The sequence below is a fragment of the Oryza sativa genome, chromosome 10 (assembly GCF_034140825.1).
Source record: "Oryza sativa Japonica Group chromosome 10, ASM3414082v1".
Taxonomy (NCBI): domain Eukaryota; kingdom Viridiplantae; phylum Streptophyta; class Magnoliopsida; order Poales; family Poaceae; genus Oryza; species Oryza sativa.
In genome coordinates, this window is record NC_089044.1 from 22,384,566 (window position 1) to 22,403,434 (window position 18,869).

Genomic DNA, 18,869 nt, shown 5'->3' on the forward strand with positions numbered 1-18,869 from the left:
GTTCAATTCACATCTCAATCTAACAGCTTAATTATATATCAGCACAAAAGGTAGGCAAGAAGTTTGGCTCTTTTGCTGGAATAAGGCAGATATATATGAGGGCCCAAACCATTCCACTTGCATGCTGAACAAGCTAGGTACGTTAGGTGGGGAACTACCTCTTGGGTGTGTGTGGTTTGTGGTGTTGTACATGACTTCACCTGCATGCCAAGCCACCAAAGGGTGCATATATTGAATGCAATTCAATATTTTATAAGATTATTCATGCATGATGTTAGTTTGGGCCTATCTATTAATATGAGTGTGAGACATGGTGTGGGACTGTGCATGGGTGTGTATTTCCCTCATTTCTGCATTCTCGAAAGGTGTCATGCATTGTGCTCATCACTTAGAGTCGTTTCAAATTACAGACTTTGAAACTTGGAAACGTATCATATGCACACAAGCCAGCTTTCTTTTATATACATCATGCATATCAACTAACAAAACTTCATCAATTTTTTTTAAAAAAAATTGTACATGTGCTTTCAGTAGTATCATATTTATATGTAAAGTCTCATCTTCAAATTCACTATATATATGAAGCACCAAATAAGACAAAATTATGACCGATTTATTCCCTTGAAACTACCAGAAATTATAGTTTTTTTTGTTACGGCTAGAGCATAATGAATTTGAGATTAAGACTTTACACATATGTGTAATATAATGCTATTGGAAGTATATGTACAATTTCTTTCTCTAGATTTTTTAAATTTTGTTAATTAGTATGCATGGTGTGTACATGGAAAGGTTATGTGTACAGGATACGTTCCCTTAAAACTTATACTACCCGTGCGGCATGTGAGTCATCCTAGTCATACTCTCCCTTGGGGGTGGACCTTCCCTTGTTGCAAGCTGTGCCATCCACCATAGCTACTTGCCAGCAAGGGAATCCCATGCATGCCTTATGTGTTGAACATGCTAACCTTGGAATCCCATGCATGTATTTTTCTTTGAGGTACTGAATATACTAACCCTTGAAACATAGCGATGAATTAGTGCATAATTAATTAAGTATTAAAAAAACTAGATTTTGAAAGCAAAATTGAATGTATATACAATTCTTGCATCTCTTTTCATGAGTACAGGTATATTTTATATACAACTGTACCAGTCAAAGTATACTCTTATAACTTAAGAGATATTTAGGTACAATAACTTTAGTGCAAAATTTCACCTAGTACCGAAGGTACCTGCTCAAGTACGGTAGAATCACTCATAATCTAAGTCTACCAATCTACCGTGACCAAACATTTGCATAATAATAGCTATTGGCCGGAATGAGAGTATAATAGCTTTTAGAATGAATATGGTGACTCCATTTCGCCCTCTCTCGTAAATTATCTTTTTATATAATTGCAAACCAAAAGCTTAACATTCATGATGACACAACAAGAGACGTTAGATATCTCCCCTCAAGCGTGTCAATTTATTGTGTGCAATTATTGTTCCCTATTAATTGCTATAAATATATAATCTAGCTTAATTATTTAGTACCACTAAATATAGCTATTTGCTAATTATTCTTGCCGATTTTTTTTTTAAAAAAATTAACATTTCATCCTGATTGTTCACTATCAGTTATCACAGCAATGTGCGAGCTAGCTTTCAGCTGATCTCAAAGCATACGATCGATGAAAAGTAGAGCTTCATTTTATTGGCGAATCATTCATGGGAATCAAACAACACATGGAACCAAGAGATAGATCAAGAACTAAAGTACTCCAAACAACATCAAGATACAGTAGTACTCTCAAGCTCGCAGCCATGGTCATGGAGAAACAAGTGCAACAACCAGCTCTAGTGCACGCACTTGAAGTCGGATGGGCAGATCTTGCCGCAGTTGTTGAGGATGAGGCTGAGGTCGACGGGGAGGTCGAGCTTGATGCCGAGCACGTTGGCCTTGACGGCGGTGCAGAGGCAGACGGCGGCGTCGAGGTCGACGAGGCCGTCGAGCAGCGAGCAGCAGGGCTCGTACGGCGCCACCGCGCCGACCTTGGCCTTGACGAGCCCCAGCACGTTGGCGCACACCCGCAGCTTCAACGCGTCGCGCGGGCACGACCCGGTGCTCGGCCTCGGCCTCGGTGCCGGCGGGCAGTCGGTGCCGCAGGCGCTCGCCGCCACGGCCACGGCGAGGAGGCTCACCGCCAGAACAAGCGCCGCCTTCGCCGCCATTGCTATCGATCGAGCTTAATTTGCTAGGCTGCTTCTTGTAGCTTGTAGCTGGTTAGCTCGAGCTTGCTGCTGCTGCTTGCTGTGTGGCTGGGAGTGTGCATGGCGAGGTGAATTTATAGGGAAACTATTCTAATTTCTTGAGAGGATGTTCCCTCGTTTATTTAAAAACCATTTAAACGGTTATGAAAAATTCTGAAAAAATTTGACAACATTCATACAACACATATATACAACTCCACAAAATCTTAAGTCCAAACTCAACTCACACGTCGAGATATAAAAAAGACAAATTCAGCATATGAATAGTAGCGTACTGTTTATATCTAAATTTGTTTTTTTGTTTCTCGATGTGTAGATCGAATTTGAACTTGAATTTTGGTGCACTGGTAGGTATCATTATACTCTACATTGTCAATTTTTTTCAGATTTTTTCATAACTATTTACATCGAATTTGAAAGAAAAAGGTATACGAGGGGATATTCCCTCGAGGGATTAGTGGCCATGGAGAAGAAGAGATGAGATGAAGGAGAATGTATGGATGCATATGTCGTGTGGGGGCCAGATCGACGATCGTGCATGTGGTCCAATCTGGCGAATAAGGATCAATTATTCCCGGTTTTTTATATTTTCTTCAGATTTGGATGTGCATGAAATTGATTGGCTGTGTTGTGTGCTTGTGATTTATATTCTCCAGCGTTTTCTGTCCCAGTTGACATATATTCTTAATTCCAGATGTTCAGAGGGTTTTCCTCAGGTATACATATATGTGTAAAATAGGCTGTGTACATCGTTTCAGTTGGATGTAGTGGCCTGATTATCCATTTTCTAAAAGAAACATACATATATGTGTATAATTATGCTTCCAGATCATCTAGGCACTCTGCTTAGTCTCTCATTCTCATTGTGTTTGGGCTTATACCAGTTTATAAGTCTGAAAGCAAGGGCAAGGGGGTGTCCAGGAACCCGGTCAAGAAAATTGTTTAGCTATACTTCAGTTATTTTCACCTGTGTGCACCCTCTGAATACAAACTTAGACATCCACGTCAATTTAAACTTGATCTAAAGTAGAGTAAGACTGCGTTTGTTTCCCTGTGTTGGGAACTCATTTCCTTCGCATGGAAAACGAAACGACTCATTAGCACACGATTAATTAAATATTAATTATTTTTTAAAAAAAGAATTAATATGATTTTTTAAACAACTTTCATATAGAAATTTTTTGCAAAACACACACCATTTAGTAGTTTGGAAAGCGTACACACGGAAAACGAGAGAGGTGAGTTGGAAAAGATGGGGAAATAAAGAACACACCCTAAATTAAACAAGTGGTACCCTATTTCATTTCGTTCTAGCTTCGTCCCTGTCTGAAAGCCTGAGCTTCAAACAAACAATTAAGTAACTTTATCATTAACGCTTTTGTGGAAGTTGTAAGCCACTTAGTTTAGATATATATGTTTAGAAGCCAAAGAGCAAAAATAAAGACCATTCAAAAGCCTAAGTTGAAAAAAAAGGCCTAAGGTTTTAAATATAGTTCATGTGGACAACTTGTTCACCTCAAATTTAACAGCACGTCGGCACAAAAGATGTATTGGCAATAAACCAGCTTGCATTGGCTCTTTTGCTAGAATCATGGCAAACATAATTAAGGGCCCAAAACCTTCCATTTGCATGTTGAACAAATTAACTATACACAATTTTGGGCGCCGGGGGGGGGGGACAACTTAGCGTGAGCACAGGAGTTTGGCAATACGAAAACAGAGTTAGTACTTAAGCATGGTCTAATGGGGAAAAAAATAAAGCTTCCTAATAGCGAAAATGAAGTGTCGATAATTTTGATACTAATGCAACTAAAGATAACTCGTACAGAAAAATTACTAAAATAGCTAAGGAAAAATTTAATCTCTCTTGCTAAGGATGACTTTTGGTGCTTGTTTTGACTAAACTAATAGTATATACACATATTATACCTATTAAATTGCATATTTTTTGTCAAAAAAAATAAATTTAGGGATATAACTGTGCCCCATATGTCCTATTGAGATCCCCCTTCTCTCGGGTGGGTGCAGTGGTGAAGATGCTATACATCACTTCACCTACCAAGCCACCAAAAGGTTCTATGAATATAAATGTATTTTTTTACACAACCATATTAATCAATCTACACTCTTATAATCTGAAAATACACATTATATATATATATATATATATATATATATATATATATATATATATATATATATATATATATATATATATATATATATATATATATATATATATATATATATATATATATATATATATATATATATATATATATATATATCTAATTAACGTGGTAATTTCCTAGACCCTAATATGGTTGTTCTTATTTTATTCTTCTTAATGCTTAGTACTTACTCCCTCCGTTTCAAAATGTTTGACACCGTTGACTTTTTAAGTACGTGTTTGACCGTTCGTCTTATTTAAAAAATTTAAGTAATTATTTATTATTTTCATATCATTTGATTCATTGTTAAATATACTTTCATGTACACATATAGTTTTACATATTTCACAATTTTTTTAAATAAGACGAATGGTCAAACATGTGCTAAAAAGTTAACGGTGTACGGAGGGAGTACTGTATACAGTTAACTTTTCCTCGACATGCATGGTGCATGCGTCCTGCTTGAGCTTGTTTGGGCATGCATAAATTAATTCATCCGACAGATATTCCAAATCTTAGAGTTCCAATCTCTGACCATTGCATATATGCGACAAAAAAATACATTTCCATTTTATTGACGAAACTATAACAAATCATGAGAAACAAAAAAAAATACAATGATCATAGCGCTACCAACGGATCACGAACCATAGAATCAAAAGAAAAAAAAAGCAAGAAATTAACAACACATCAAGATATTGGGGGTAAAAACAACATGAAGATACGGTACTCCCAGCCATGGAGTGATCAAGTGCAACACTAGCTCTCTAGATCTCGATCTAGTGCACGCACTGGTAGTCGGATGGGCAGATCTTGCCGCAGTTGTTGAGGATGAGGCTGAGGTCGATGGGGAGGTTGAGCTTGATGCCCAGCACGTTGGCCTTGATGGCGGTGCAGAGGCAGACGGCGGCGTCGAGGTCGACGAGGCCGTCGAGCAGCGAGCAGCAGGGCTCGTACGGCGACACGGCGCCGACCTTGGCCTTGACGAGGCCCAGCACGTTGGCGCACACGTGCAGCTTCAGCGCGTCGCGCGGGCACGACGACCCGCCGCCGTAGTGAGGCGTCGGCGGCTTCGGCCTCGGCGCCGGTGGCTTCGGCGAAGGGCAGTCCGGGCAGGCCACGGCCATGGCCACCACCAGGAGGCTCACCGCCAGCACAAGCGCCGCCTTCGCCGCCATTGCTGCAACTAATCGAGCTAGTGTAGCTAGCTAGTAGCTCGAGCTTGCTGCTGCTTGGTTGCTGTGGTTGGGGAGTGTGCATGGCGAGGGGGGTATATATAGCTCGCCGGAGATGGGAGGGGAGGCAATGCATGTGGATCGAGCTGGCGGATCGAGGTGATTAATTAATCATAGCGCTAATTGATAAATGCGGTTTGGATTTGGACGTGCCTGGGGCCAAATGTACATGCTGATTAGTGTTGATCAGTGTGTGGAGTTAGGGCCTGTTTAGTTTCCAAACAAAATTTTTCACGCTATCACATCGAATGTTTAGAGTTTAGACACATGCATGCAGTATTAAATGTAGACAAAAAAAAACACAGTTCGCCAGAAAATTGCGAGACGGATCTTTTAAACTTAATTACGCCATGATTCAAGAATGTGGTGCTACAATAAATATTTTATAATAACGGATTAATTAAGCTTAATAAATTCATCTCGCGTTTACTGGCAGAATATGTAGTTTGTTTTGTTATTAGACTATGTTTAATACTTTAAATGTGTATCCGTATATCCTATGTGATATATATGTGATATGTATAGGTAAAAAAAAAATTTGCCAACTAAACAGTCCCTTAGCTGTGGTGAGCAGTGAGCTTTGTACTCTGAGAATGTGACCCCTCTGCACGTTGTGTCCAGATCACAAATATTCTTGTGTGTTTGTTTGCTAGCTTACTGTATGGTTCAACATGCATGTGAGGGATGCAATATAATGCAAATAGGAGATAGCTCGAATACGGTCGATGATATAACGGAGTACTGATTACTGGCCTAACCATGTGTTTGTGGTACGATAATCTATATGCCATCTAAGGGGGGGTTTCATATTCCTTGAGGAGATATATATGTTTCGTTCTCCCAAACTACTACATATGAATAGCTGTGGGAATTTGTAAAAATATTTGATGTATATTGGTATCATGTATATGGAGTATATTAGAAAATGAGTAAATTTCATCTTTAAATATGGGTGGTTTTATGATACTATGACTTATATAAAAGTTCTATGGATATAAACTCTAAAATATGTAGTTATTTGATAACTTTATCATTAAATATGCGGTTTTATGATACTATGCCTTAAATATGTAGTATTATGATAAATTTGACGATATATATGTGGTTTTGTGATACACATTTTTAAATCTATAGTTTTGCGATAGTTTCATCAAATATCTGCAGTTTTATGATATTTACTCTTAGAAATCAATATTGCAGTTTGGACCACCTAAACTTTTTCAATACACATCAACAACCTCGAGCAAATAACAACTCTCTTATCTATATGTAGGCCATATCTTATCTATGTATAGAAAAGAGAGTTGGCTGATACAAATTAGAAATGACAATTGTCCAATCCAAATGAAAAATAATAGGCAAATCTTTTGTAAGGCCTTCGGCCAGGCCATTTATTCTCTCTAATATATTAGGTAAATCTTATGTCGGCTGTTTTCTAAAAAAAAGTAATAAAATTAGTTCAAACTAAAACTTTGGTAGTAAAAAGCTATCCAAATTACAATTCACTGCTCTCAGAATTTTTTTACTGTTATTTGTATTGTATTTGAGTGATGAAAAAATATATACGAGGGGACATTACTTGGGATGAAAAACCATCTCCACCATCTGACTCTAGGATCAAAAGATTCAGAGGTTGGATCAGTCATATTTCTCTAGTCTAAGAATCTAGATATGACACTAAGGGCTCATTCGGAATAGAGGAAATGTGAAGGAAAAATGGAGGATTGATGATTCTTTGAATTGGGTACTGTAGATGCATTCGTTTCAAAGGGTTCGCTACCTTGAATTTCAGAGGAACACCTTTCCCTGCCCATGTTTTCATAGTAAAAAAAAAAAGAATCCACTCATCTCTTTGTAAGAATCCTGCACACGAAGAACAAAAAATTCCCATGTTTTCCATTTCTCTATTTTACACATACAATCTTACTGTATTCCTATGTTTTCCCTATTCCTACGTTTTTTCTATTTTGCATTCCGAAGAAGCCCTAATACACCATCCATTCGTTTAAACTTATGACAGATTTCTTACAACTTACAATGCCTAAAACCAGTGTACCTGCCAAGAAATTGGGCCGATCTTCTGGCTGAAACTCACTGCAATGTACGTGGCCTATCACGCTCCAGCCCAGGTCCAGATGAGACCAGTTATTCAGTGCCCAGCCCGAATACTTGTGAAGACTCAGGACGACTATAGCCGAGAAAGCTAGTTGGCGGTCAGTCGCGCGCCCCCCTCCCCGCGTGACTGGGCACGTGTCGCGCGCGGAGATTGGGTGGCGACGCGCCGCGCGGGTGAGGAAGAGCGAGTTTTCCGTTTTTTTTTTTTTTGTTTTTTTCCGTTTCTGTACGGTTGGTTTACCTTTATTTTTTTTCCGGTTCGGTTGGTTTACTTTTTATTCCGGTTTCTCTTCTGTTTTTTTCTCGGTTTTTTTAAATTTTTATGAATGCAAAGTTTGTATTCGTATGTATACTAAGTTTGTATTTGTACGTATACAAAGTTTGTATACACGTATAAAAAGTTTATATACGTGGATGCAAAGTTTGTATACGCGTATATAAATTTTGTATACGTTGTGTATTTTTTAGTTTTTTTATTTTTAATACGTATGTATATAAAGTTTGTATTTATCGTATACAAAGTTTGTATATGTCCTATATAAACTTCGTATACGTGTGTGTGTGTGTTTTTATGCATTAAAAATATATATTTATATATATATATATGTATGTATATACTATATACACACACACGTATAGAAGTAGTAGATTAGATACAGAGAGACTAGAGGAAGGGGGCGACTGATCGCGCGCTCGCCTCCCCGCGCGGCTGATCGTGTATCAGCCGCCCCCGACTATAGCTGGCTCGGCCTGAATATCAGTACCTCACATGAGGAATACAAGGTAGCACAGCACACGAGCTCAAAGACAACAACAATACAAATGAGTCCCAAACTCATAATCACAAGGCGACTTGGACACGCTTTGCAATAGTATAAATGAAATGAAGCGAAGGCATTAATTTATGAAAGTGAGAATGGTAGGAGTTCACCTTGGAGATCAGTTCCTTTCAATACACCAAGGCATATATGGTACAAGAATAGATTGAGAATCCTATCTGTTATTATGTGCTGCCAACGGTCGACAGTGTGGGCTCAAAAATCTATAAGGCTTCAAACAAAAGCGCTACTTGGAATTGTCATGCAGAGTCATCATACAAATGCCTCTCGCGATTCAGTAGGCAGTGTCAACTCAGGCTCAAATTCACCCAGGGGAGCAAAGTAAGAATCGACCATGTCCGCTGATACATACTCAAGGGCAGGTGGATCCCACTGCAAGAACCACATTTTTTTTATGAAAAAAATGCAGAACACAACTTTTATTTTCTATTTTTTGCGATTTAACAGCATAGATTGTGCAACCAGCTATGTAATTTACCTTTGGAGCTAGGTCCTTCTCCACAAGACGTGCTCTGACACCCTGGCATGATTGAAGCAACATTTATAACATAATTAAATAAATTTTCAAGTCACAGACAGATTCCTAATTACCTCAAAGACTTAGCACCGTGGTTACTTGGTCATCAATAAATAATATTCGATAAACCTGTGAGAACCAAAAAGAAATGCAGTACAGCATACCTCACGAAATTCATGAGAAAATTTCTCTGAGATTCCATTGATAGACATGCGGTATTCACGCACAAGGCATTCATCAAGTGTCTGGTATCTACCTTCACGTATCTACAGGATAACCATACACAATCTGTCAACCATCGACAGTCAAAGGCACAAAGAGTGAGGTTTTTCAGATTTTTTTTTTATTTACCGATCGCAGTGAAACTTTCAACGCAAGAGGAGAAGCCTCTTTCAACCGTTTCAGGGCCAAGGTAGACCAATCTTCATTTAACCTAGCTGCTTCAATTTCCTGGTTACAAGAGCATAGCCCTTAAGTTCTGAAGCATAAGCAAAATTTCTGCTGTTGAAACAAAAACCTTGAAATGAACTATCTAGTAAGCTAACCAAGGGAATGAAATTAATGCCAAAACAACAACAATAACTACTGTACAAACAGTTAACATCTAGAAGAGATTCTTTTTAGTAAATAATGATATGGGAATAGAAGGTAGCCCAGCAAGCTGTGGTATCAATCAACAGCATCTTATTCATGTTCAAATGAATAAGAAAAGAAGCCATTCCCAGAGATTTGGTAGTAAAAGCAACTGACACATCACTCACCATGGCATCCACAATCTCCTCGACTGTTTCAAGGCTGAAACATTTATCTATAACCTCCAGCCTAGAGTAACACAAAGGGCACAAATGAGATATACATTGATTCCATAAAGCATAAACATTGTATTATAGACATCCACATGAAAAATCATGCACATTCAAAACGCATGTCATTGTATCATTTATTATTAACAGCCAATTATATTACCAAGAGAATCCTGGTCCCGAACAAATATAAAAGCACAGTTCTACAGCTAATGCAAAGATTCACAAATCACAGCAGTATCACACTCTGCTTGATTCAAGGATTAAGAATAAACACACATTCTAAATATAAAAGTACCACTTTTAGGATACTTCTGCATGTCTTTCTGCAGAGTAATGGCATTACAAAGAAACAAACGATGATCTGAATTCTGAAATGCAGTCCAAAACATCAAGGAAAGCAAAGCATCTTTCAATTCCCATTCTACTAGCTATATTTTGGGATGGAGGGTGTATGTTTAAAAAAAACAACTAGAAGACAACATAATCTGGAATTCCAGCAGCTTCTGTAGTATGACATGCTAAAGCATTTAATAAGACATTGTCAGTTCAGAATTATATTTACTTTTTGTACGGCTTACCTATGAACAATGCTACTCTTATCTGGATACACAAGATCTCCATAATGTGTAAGGGAAGTATCAATAACTGATGGATCATCAGTTAACAATGTTGCAAGGCGTTCATCAACCAGATTCAACCGCTGTAAAAGGAAATGGGAATTATAAAGTTAATCAACTAGCAAAACTAATACCGAGATAGAACACAAGAAATCCAAAATGTATAGTTCAATTAAAAGGATCTTACATCACTCATGGAATAGTGTGTAGCAAGGCCAAGTGCGATCATATCCACTCCATTGAGTTTTTCACCAGTCAAGGCCAAATATTCACCTAAAGAGGACCAACGGTGAAATGCACAGGTTACTTAAAAGGGCTGGGGGTTACAAAGAAGAGATGAACGGGGATATCAGATATTAAAGAATTCAATTGAAAGGGAAAACTGAACACTAACCAACATGACCAGTCAGATGGGACAAATAAAAGGAGGCAGCAGCATCAGGATGGAAGCCAATATGTACTTCTGGAGTTGCAAATACCTGGAAACAGTCATGGTAAGTAAATAAATATTTGTTTAAGTTGAACTCCGCATGCTCATAAATGCATAACATAAGGGCACACCCAGGCAGAAATGCTACTGCACAATAACTATTAGTCCCCAAGCACAAAAATACAAATCAACAAAAAAAAATTGCATACCGTTCTATCAGTGACAATGCGAAATGTTCCGGGAATGGAAACACCTCCACCTCCACCCATGGTAACACCATCAAGAATGGCAACCTACATCACAAAAGGTAATATAAATTTTCGAGCGAAAAATAAAAACAAAATTAGTGATTATAAGTTGAAGTCCATGCACTTACATGTGGCTTCAAGTATGTGCCCAGAACATAAATAAAACTGTACAAAGTCTTGAAGAAATCCTTACACTCGTCCAACTTTCCTGGTTTTATTTTTTAAAAAAAAATTAAAAAAAAAAGAGACAGGGTTATCACTAAAGGAAACCTTTGGACATGCAAAAGAAAGAATAAATCAGTTGGCCATGTATATGGTTCCAGTGGAACTGTCCATTTGGAACCAAATCTCTTCTTTTGCAGTGTTGTAAACAACCTTTATACAAGTGAAGGATGTCACAAAAGAACTGGATACCACTATCATTCTAAGCTGTGTCACAAAAAAAATTTATATTTCAACAATAATACAAGCATGGCAACCTCTGAGGCTCTGATCCAGAGGCTGGTGTTCTAAACAAGGAAACGATAATTATAAACCATGCAGGGCCTAGCCACTCACCTTCACTTATAAGCTGGTGCAACCTAACAACATCCCCACCAGCACAGAATGCTCGGCCGCTGCCCTTCATATAATATAAAAATCAATTTAGACCTATATAGTGGCATCGATACCATGCAAATGCTGAAGCAGCATACCTTCATCATGACAAAGCCAATATCAGGGTTGTCCTCCCATGACATATAAAACTTATTGAGCCTAGCTCCCTGTCAAGACAGTCAGTCACAGGAAATCAGATCAATGAGCCACCAAGACATGTACAAATGTCTATGTTTCATCAAGCATTATACTCAAAATAAAAGTCAATTTACTGAAAACCGCAGTATACCATTAAAGAATAAATGATCACATAGGAAAGCCACAAAAATATTGTGCCCTTACAATCAGGTGTGTTTCATGCATCGGTAGCAAGAGCACATTCTCACTAGAACGTGCAGGCCCTTTATAGGAGTGTGGAGAGCACGAATGTGAACAAACGTCACAGGAACATATCACCTGATACCACGCACGCATTTTATCGAACAGGAAAAGGCGTACGAACCATGGTGGTCGTGAGCGCGTTGAGATGGCCGGGGCGGTTGAGCACGGCGGCGCGCGCGCTGGCCTTGCCTTCCACCAGCACCTGCCGAGACACGCGACGTCAGCCAGAGAACCTCACACCTCCGATCGGAGTCGGAGGCGGCCAAGCGGCGGCGAAACCAGAACCGCTGCGTTACCTCCTCGCTGGCGGCGGCTGCGGCGGAGGAGGAGGATGACGGCTGGAGGGATGAGAGCGACCGAACCCCGCCCAGCACGGCGTATCGCAGTGCCCCGCCGGCGCGGCGGGCGGCGGCGGCGGCGGCGGCGAGGGTCGGCATGGTCGTAGGGTTTAGGAGGGCGGAGAGAGTAAGCAAAAGTGGGAGAGAAGGAAGTGACCAGCTGAGTGGCCCATGTGAAAAACTCCGAGATGAATCAAAATGGGCCAATGTGGGCTTGGCCTCATTTCGATTCGTCGAAACGGCCCAACAAGGCCCATATATAGTCATCTTAGGCCTCGTTTGGGAAGGAAGCACATTTTCCGGCCCGTTGAGCCATAGTCGGTTCATATTGGAATAAGTCCACTTTGACTTCATTAAAAGTGACCCGAATCTAATCCATGACCCTAAACCGTAAAACTGGGTATGTCGACCCCCGAACTATTGAAACCGGTGCAATTTGACTCCCTTGATGGTTTTGGAGGACGGTTTTGGTGACGTGGTGATGTTGACCTGGTCTATAGGGTTGACGTGGCGCTTAGGTGGCATTTGAATTAAAAACACATATGTGGGACCACATGTCATCATCTCTCTCTCTTTATTCTTCCTCCCCTCTTCTTCCCTTCTCTCTTTCTTTCTCTTTCTCTCTCCTTTGGCCAGCCGCGGGGACTAGAGCACGGCTGGAGCGGCAGGGCTAGAGTGGTGGCGGTCGGCGGAAGCTGAAGCAGCGACGGCGGGTTCCAGAGCGGCAACGGGCAGCTCGATGACCGGCAAGGAGGCGGGAGAGGACAGCAGCGCCGACGCCGACGCCGATGACATCGAGCGGGGGGACGGTGGTCGACGGCACGGCACCTAAGCGCCCTAACCCCAGTCCTCACCTCCACCAGCACGGCACCCTCACCGGGGAACAAGCTCCCTGCTCCCTCTGCCACCTCCCGCCGTCCGTGATAACAAGATCCGGCACTCTGGCCTCTCCGCCGATTGCAACAACAAGATCCGGGCATCTGGCATATGCGACAAGCTGACGACACGGCCGACATCGAGCCTGTCAAGCTGGTTAGGGGCGAGGGCTGCCATCGAGCTACGCCATTCAGCATTGCAACGACGACGTCGTCAAGTCATTGCTCGAGCTCGCTGCGTGGCCGTCAACTCCCGCGCCAGCCCCATCATCGCCACCATCTCATCCCCCGTTGCGTCTCCTTGAACTAGTGCTGCTAAGGCCACAAGCATCACAAAAATCCAAAAATAAAATTGATTCATTTAGCAACTAACCAGAGATAAAATTGATTGTTAGCAGGTCGTTCACCATCCACTAAAGAATAGGATGAGTAGGCAGAGGGGAGCAATTAATTTTGTCTCGCTTGAACACGCCCAAGATGGCCACCCTCTCGGGGATACTTGTGCTTGCGTGTTGCGTCAAGCGGCACCGACCCGGACATCATGTCGGCGATGAGCTAGCTCAGGTCGCTGGTGAAGCAGTCGGCCTGCAGGGCAAGCGCCATCTGCCGCCGCTCCCACCGCCGCCGCCGCTTCAGCTTCCGCCGCTCTGGCCCCCACCCGCCACCGCTCTAGCCCGTGCTCCCCCGGCGGCCCAGCCGGCCAAAGGGGAGAGAGAGAAACAAAGAGAGAAGGGAGGAAGAAGAATGGGTCCCACATGTCAGTGGGCCCCACATTTTTTAATGTATGAATGACAAACGGGTCCCACATATCCATTTTTAATTCAAATGACACCTAAGCGCCACGTCAACCCCACAGACTAGGTCAACACCGCCACATCAGCGCCACGTCACCGAAACCACCCTCCAAAACCGCCAAGGGAGTCAAATTGCACCGGTTTCGATAGTTCGGGGGTCGAGATATCCCGTTTTGCGGTTTAGGGTTATGGATTAGATTCGGGTCACTTTTAAGGGAGCTAAAGTGAACTTATTCCGTTCATATTTATGGCCCATATGGGCCGGAATTCAAACGATGAATTATTATTGGGCCAATTTACGCATACGCCAGGATTTGGTCTAAAATTAGTTTCTTTCCATCAAATTTCGACAGACTCATAAGAAATTGACAGTTTTACCGTGTTGAAGTCGTATGCAGTTTAGCTGTCGTCAAGTCCGGAGCAGATTTATTTTTTTCGAATAAGATTTTGACTTGAATGCTTCAGCGCAAGTGGGTTTCCTTTGCTTTGAACAAGCAAGTCACTCTCGTTGATGAGTGCGTTTACAAGCAATTAGCCAGTTAATTTCAAGTTAAACAAGCAGAAGATTCCACAGCCTCAGGCAAATATACAATTGGTTGCATCAATTATCGTTCTAATTACAGTAGTTTGCAGGGCCAATGCACACAAGTTGACTTTTAGAAGGGCACACTGGAATAACAGCTACAAAACGTTGCAGCACACTAAAGAACAAATGAACAACCAGTTGTTTACAACTTGCCGGTAGAATAAATAATTGCCTAAGACGACAGGGACAGGAACCAAAATTTTTCAGCATACATGTGTATATATTTTATATATACTAAAGGAACAGAACTAATAAAAGAATGAAATGTCTCAGAATCCCAGAAACATAAGATGAAAGTGAGACCAAAAAAGGGTGGTTTAGGGAGCCTCTTATATAATAGGATGCCAAATCAAAAACATTTTGGCCAGACTTATTTGTTAGCAGTGTATATTTTGCTCGTATTTATAGTTGGTACTTCTCCATATCCTCAAAAAACGATTCTGTTATGTTCCTCCCTTCTGCTTAAGTGGATTCCTCCTTCCAAGATGCCAGTTTCTTCAGGAATTCCATCACCTAAATACACAAAGAATGTTTTCATACTCAGTTGATTCAATGATTGTAACCAAATCAGATTGTTCAGAATCTATTGTCGACAGATTACTTAATGCAGATAGAAGACGAATTACCTCAGCTGGGTCCCGTACGGAATAGAAAGCATCAGTATCCTTGGGCACAGATGACACCAAAATTCCAAAGCCAATGCTGTTTGCCTTCAGAACCTATTTGAGCCAAGTGAGCAATATTATACATCAAGACATGGAAGTAGTAATTGATATTTTGCAGGTAAGAGCAAGCAGACCAGTTTATGGCTTACCTTGAATGCATCCTCATCAGTCTTGTCATCTCCAACATAGATAGGAAGAACATCTTCTTTCCCACATAGTCCAAGTGACTCCAGCAAAAATTCCACAGCTTTCCCCTTGTTCCAGTCTATCACAGGTCGAACCTCAAGAACCTGAATTCAAGAGCGCAGTTGAATTAAAAACAAATACAACAATGGTACTTAACCAGTGCTTCGAAACAGCTGTGCGGTTGTGTATATTCCTTACCTTTCTCCCATGGGTAAGCCTTAGACAAGGGTAATTCTTCAGGACGGCAGTCACACGTTGATGAACTTCTCCGTAGTCCTAAGATGTAACAATGAGAATAATATTCAGCAAACATTTTACACCACATATTTCCTGTGTGAAATTAAAATCTTCAATGCAGGCTTACATGTGGTGCTACATTGCGGTAATGAACGGACACACAGAATTTGTTATCTTCCATCCTTGCACCATCAATGTCCTTAATACTTTCACTGAGCTTTTTGTACACCTACAGGTATAAAAATGAATAATTTTCAACCGTGCAACACAAAATGGTATCCTAATAATTACCAAGTTCGAGATGGAAATACATACCTCGCTAATCATAGGTAAAAACTCACTTGCAGGTTGGAAGAGGTTGACCTCTTTACCCTATGAGCCAAAAAGCAATAACTAATTAGAATTTTGTCACAAGAGAGAAATTTGTCTGTGGAAAAAATCAACAAAGCTGTTGCACCTCTGAATCAGTGGACCTGATACATTCCACATGCTGACCACTCGAATCAGACTTCCTAACAGGCCCCATGATATCCATTCCATGACTTCCAGCGTAATACAGTTCAGTTAGTTTCACAAAGTCAAAAACCTAAAGAACAAAACACACATAAGAGAGAGTCAACAAAGAGTGAAAAATGCAAAAGGTTAGCAGGGGGAGTATTTTACATGTGAACATAAATTCCTTACCTTATCACGAGATCTTCCACTAATGATCGCAGTGGGAAAAAGTGATGCCACATGCTTCACAGCAGAGCGCATCTGTCGAATAGAATATTTACAAAACTGCCAGATAAATTTTCACTGATAATAATGAGGACTAAAGAACATAAGAGGAGAAAAAGAATACCTCGTCAGACATTACTGCATTTTCAGGATTGTCCACAATCGGTGAAAGAGTTCCATCATAATCAAGGAACAGTGCCAATCTTTTACCTCTGGCAAGATTAACAATATCCTCAAATGATGTTAAAGCAGATGGATGGTTCACCTACAAAAGAAAAACAGTGGAAAATTTTATTGTTTGCCATGTTTGATGTACTTCAGCAATAACTATAGATTCAAAAACATACCACCCAATTACGGTATAGCAAATCAAGCTCGTCAGCTTGAACATCATTGGCAAAGTCCTTAGTCTGCCTCTTGCGAGGTGGCGAGGAGGCCAGCATGAGATCAAGCCATCCAGCGGCGCGGACTTCTTCGATCTTTCCAGGCAGAGGCTTCTTTTTCGGAGTGTTCAAGTACAGCCCGGTAGAGGGGAAACTCGTAGGTGTAGTGTACGTCATCACAGCAGATGGCAAGGCTAATTTAGGGAGAGGATCAGCAATAACAGGAGAGTTGCTTGTCTTCAAATCCATCAACAGAACTCTCCGCAGAGTTGTTGTAAGAACAGTTACTAACAACACAAGAGCAAGCAAGTAGACTATAGGATTCCTTAAGAGTTAGACACTCAACCAACCCTCTTGTCAATAAAAAACCAACGTTTCAATGTCTTCTTGTCACTGCAAACGTGCATACAACGCATCCAGCCCATTAAGCGGGAAGTTCCTGCATTCTGCAATAATGAAAATAATTTCAACTACCAAAAAAAAAGACAATAACTGAAAAATGATAACATACTGCTCAGGTTCCTACTGGTTCATCGCCATGGTGGACACAGATCATTTAAAAGGAAGGCTCATGCATCTGATCGCTCAGCTCCAAAAACAATAATTGTATACGGTCACAACCAACACTGCAATAGAACAAAGACGACAAACCTTTATTATGTAACAGAACACCAGATAACCTAATGCAGGAAGAGCTGACAACACCGATCTGATTGCCCTACAGTACGGTTACTGTTTTTGTCTTTGCAAGTTAAAAAAGGAAATTAATTAGTACAACTTTTGGTCTGAAGATTCCCGAGCGACAATGAAAAATGGGGCACGCCCTCAACCGGTGATGCCTGATTCACTTTAGGTAGCACCAAAAAAAACTAGTCGGAAAACGACTTTTCATCCATCATCCATCATTATCAATCCAAAGAAACTTAGACAAGGAAATCCCTTTGTAAATCTCATCAATTAACAGCTAATAAACACATGCAAATGAGCTAAATTTAGGACAAGGGCACATGGCTTATGTTGAGCACTCAACAGGAGCACCTAAAAAGAAAAAAAAGTCGAAACTTCCATCATTCATTCGTTGCATTGATGGGTGATTATCTATTCCGACGACGCTAACACATCGATTGGATCAGCAGTGCATCAATCAATCAATCTGCTCTCGCGTCATGTGGCCAGGCAGATGCAACATGCCTCCCCGAAACGGCGGCAGTGAAAGGAAACCCCCCAACCAACCAGAACTTTCAGCGCGCATTATATGCGACGACAAGCCCATATGTACTGCGAAAATCATCAATCAAATAAAAAAAAGAAATTCTTGAAAGGAAAAAAACAAGAGGATCCTTTTGTCCTCTCCTTGCTAATGCATCCAAACAAAAATTGAGGAAAACGGCAAGAGAAGCTACTGCTACTGTTCGTCTTCGTCCTCGTCCTCCGCCTTCCCACCAATTGAACCAAAAACAAATTTGCATATATTTTTTTTCGGTTTCGTCCCGGGTTTGGACAGCTCAAACTCGTGGCCGCCGTCGCAGACGTGGACCGAGCATCCAACCATCGAACACGCCAAAAAATGGCACACACACACAACCCGATCACGACGAGCAATCCTCCCCACCCGAGATCTAATCTAGACCTCCCACACCACCGCATCACCACGCGCGTCAGAAACCCCACCCAAAAAACCAAAAAAAAAATCAATCAATCAATCAATCAAACAACGGGAAGAGCAGAAGCTGATCCCGGAGAGAGAGGCCGGCCTTACCCCAATGCCGGCGAGCAGCCCGACGGCGGCGGCGGGAGCGGCGATGCGAAGCGAGGAAGGCAATGGAGGGGATTTGGGAGGAGTGAGAGGGGAGAGGAGAGAAGATGGCGGAGC

The 18,869-nt window shown here is 41.1% G+C and overlaps 4 protein-coding genes across 6 annotated transcripts; all 4 read right to left on the minus strand.

Moving 5' to 3' along the window:
* Nucleotides 1-1,675: 1,675 nt before the first annotated feature.
* LOC4349330 (cortical cell-delineating protein) lies at nucleotides 1,676-2,742 on the minus strand. Its single transcript, XM_015759361.3, has one exon. The coding sequence runs from the start codon at nucleotides 2,215-2,217 to the stop codon at nucleotides 1,843-1,845; it is 375 nt and encodes a 124-aa protein (XP_015614847.1). The 5' UTR covers nucleotides 2,218-2,742; the 3' UTR covers nucleotides 1,676-1,842.
* Nucleotides 2,743-4,971: 2,229 nt separating this feature from the next.
* LOC4349331 (cortical cell-delineating protein) lies at nucleotides 4,972-5,695 on the minus strand. Its single transcript, XM_015759359.3, has one exon. The coding sequence runs from the start codon at nucleotides 5,603-5,605 to the stop codon at nucleotides 5,207-5,209; it is 399 nt and encodes a 132-aa protein (XP_015614845.1). The 5' UTR covers nucleotides 5,606-5,695; the 3' UTR covers nucleotides 4,972-5,206.
* A 2,953-nt stretch (nucleotides 5,696-8,648) lies between these two features.
* On the minus strand, nucleotides 8,649-12,695 carry LOC4349332 (3-hydroxyisobutyryl-CoA hydrolase-like protein 2, mitochondrial). The gene is made up of 14 exons (NM_001404326.1): nucleotides 12,509-12,695; nucleotides 12,334-12,414; nucleotides 11,930-11,998; nucleotides 11,793-11,856; nucleotides 11,363-11,442; nucleotides 11,196-11,279; nucleotides 10,951-11,035; nucleotides 10,744-10,829; nucleotides 10,518-10,639; nucleotides 9,895-9,955; nucleotides 9,485-9,583; nucleotides 9,298-9,399; nucleotides 9,095-9,136; nucleotides 8,649-8,988 (listed from the first exon to the last, which is right to left on the minus strand). Exons 1-14 carry the CDS (start codon nucleotides 12,647-12,649, stop codon nucleotides 8,869-8,871), a joined length of 1,236 nt encoding a protein of 411 aa, NP_001391255.1. The 5' UTR covers nucleotides 12,650-12,695; the 3' UTR covers nucleotides 8,649-8,868.
* A 2,100-nt stretch (nucleotides 12,696-14,795) lies between these two features.
* LOC4349333 (probable trehalose-phosphate phosphatase 2) lies at nucleotides 14,796-18,869 on the minus strand. Of its 3 annotated transcripts, none has more exons than XM_015757428.3 (12): nucleotides 18,756-18,848; nucleotides 17,508-17,622; nucleotides 16,961-17,442; nucleotides 16,738-16,878; nucleotides 16,578-16,649; nucleotides 16,351-16,479; nucleotides 16,209-16,265; nucleotides 16,021-16,122; nucleotides 15,855-15,932; nucleotides 15,620-15,760; nucleotides 15,432-15,524; nucleotides 14,796-15,318 (listed from the first exon to the last, which is right to left on the minus strand). In XM_015757428.3, exons 3-12 carry the CDS (start codon nucleotides 17,243-17,245, stop codon nucleotides 15,268-15,270), a joined length of 1,149 nt encoding a protein of 382 aa, XP_015612914.1. In that variant the 5' UTR covers nucleotides 17,246-17,442; nucleotides 17,508-17,622; nucleotides 18,756-18,848; the 3' UTR covers nucleotides 14,796-15,267. The 3 variants fall into 3 exon arrangements, with proteins under 3 accessions (XP_015612914.1, NP_001391253.1, NP_001391254.1); NM_001404324.1 differs by having other exon boundaries at nucleotides 14,805-15,318; nucleotides 17,523-17,622; nucleotides 18,756-18,869; NM_001404325.1 differs by lacking the exon at nucleotides 17,508-17,622 and having other exon boundaries at nucleotides 14,805-15,318; nucleotides 18,756-18,850.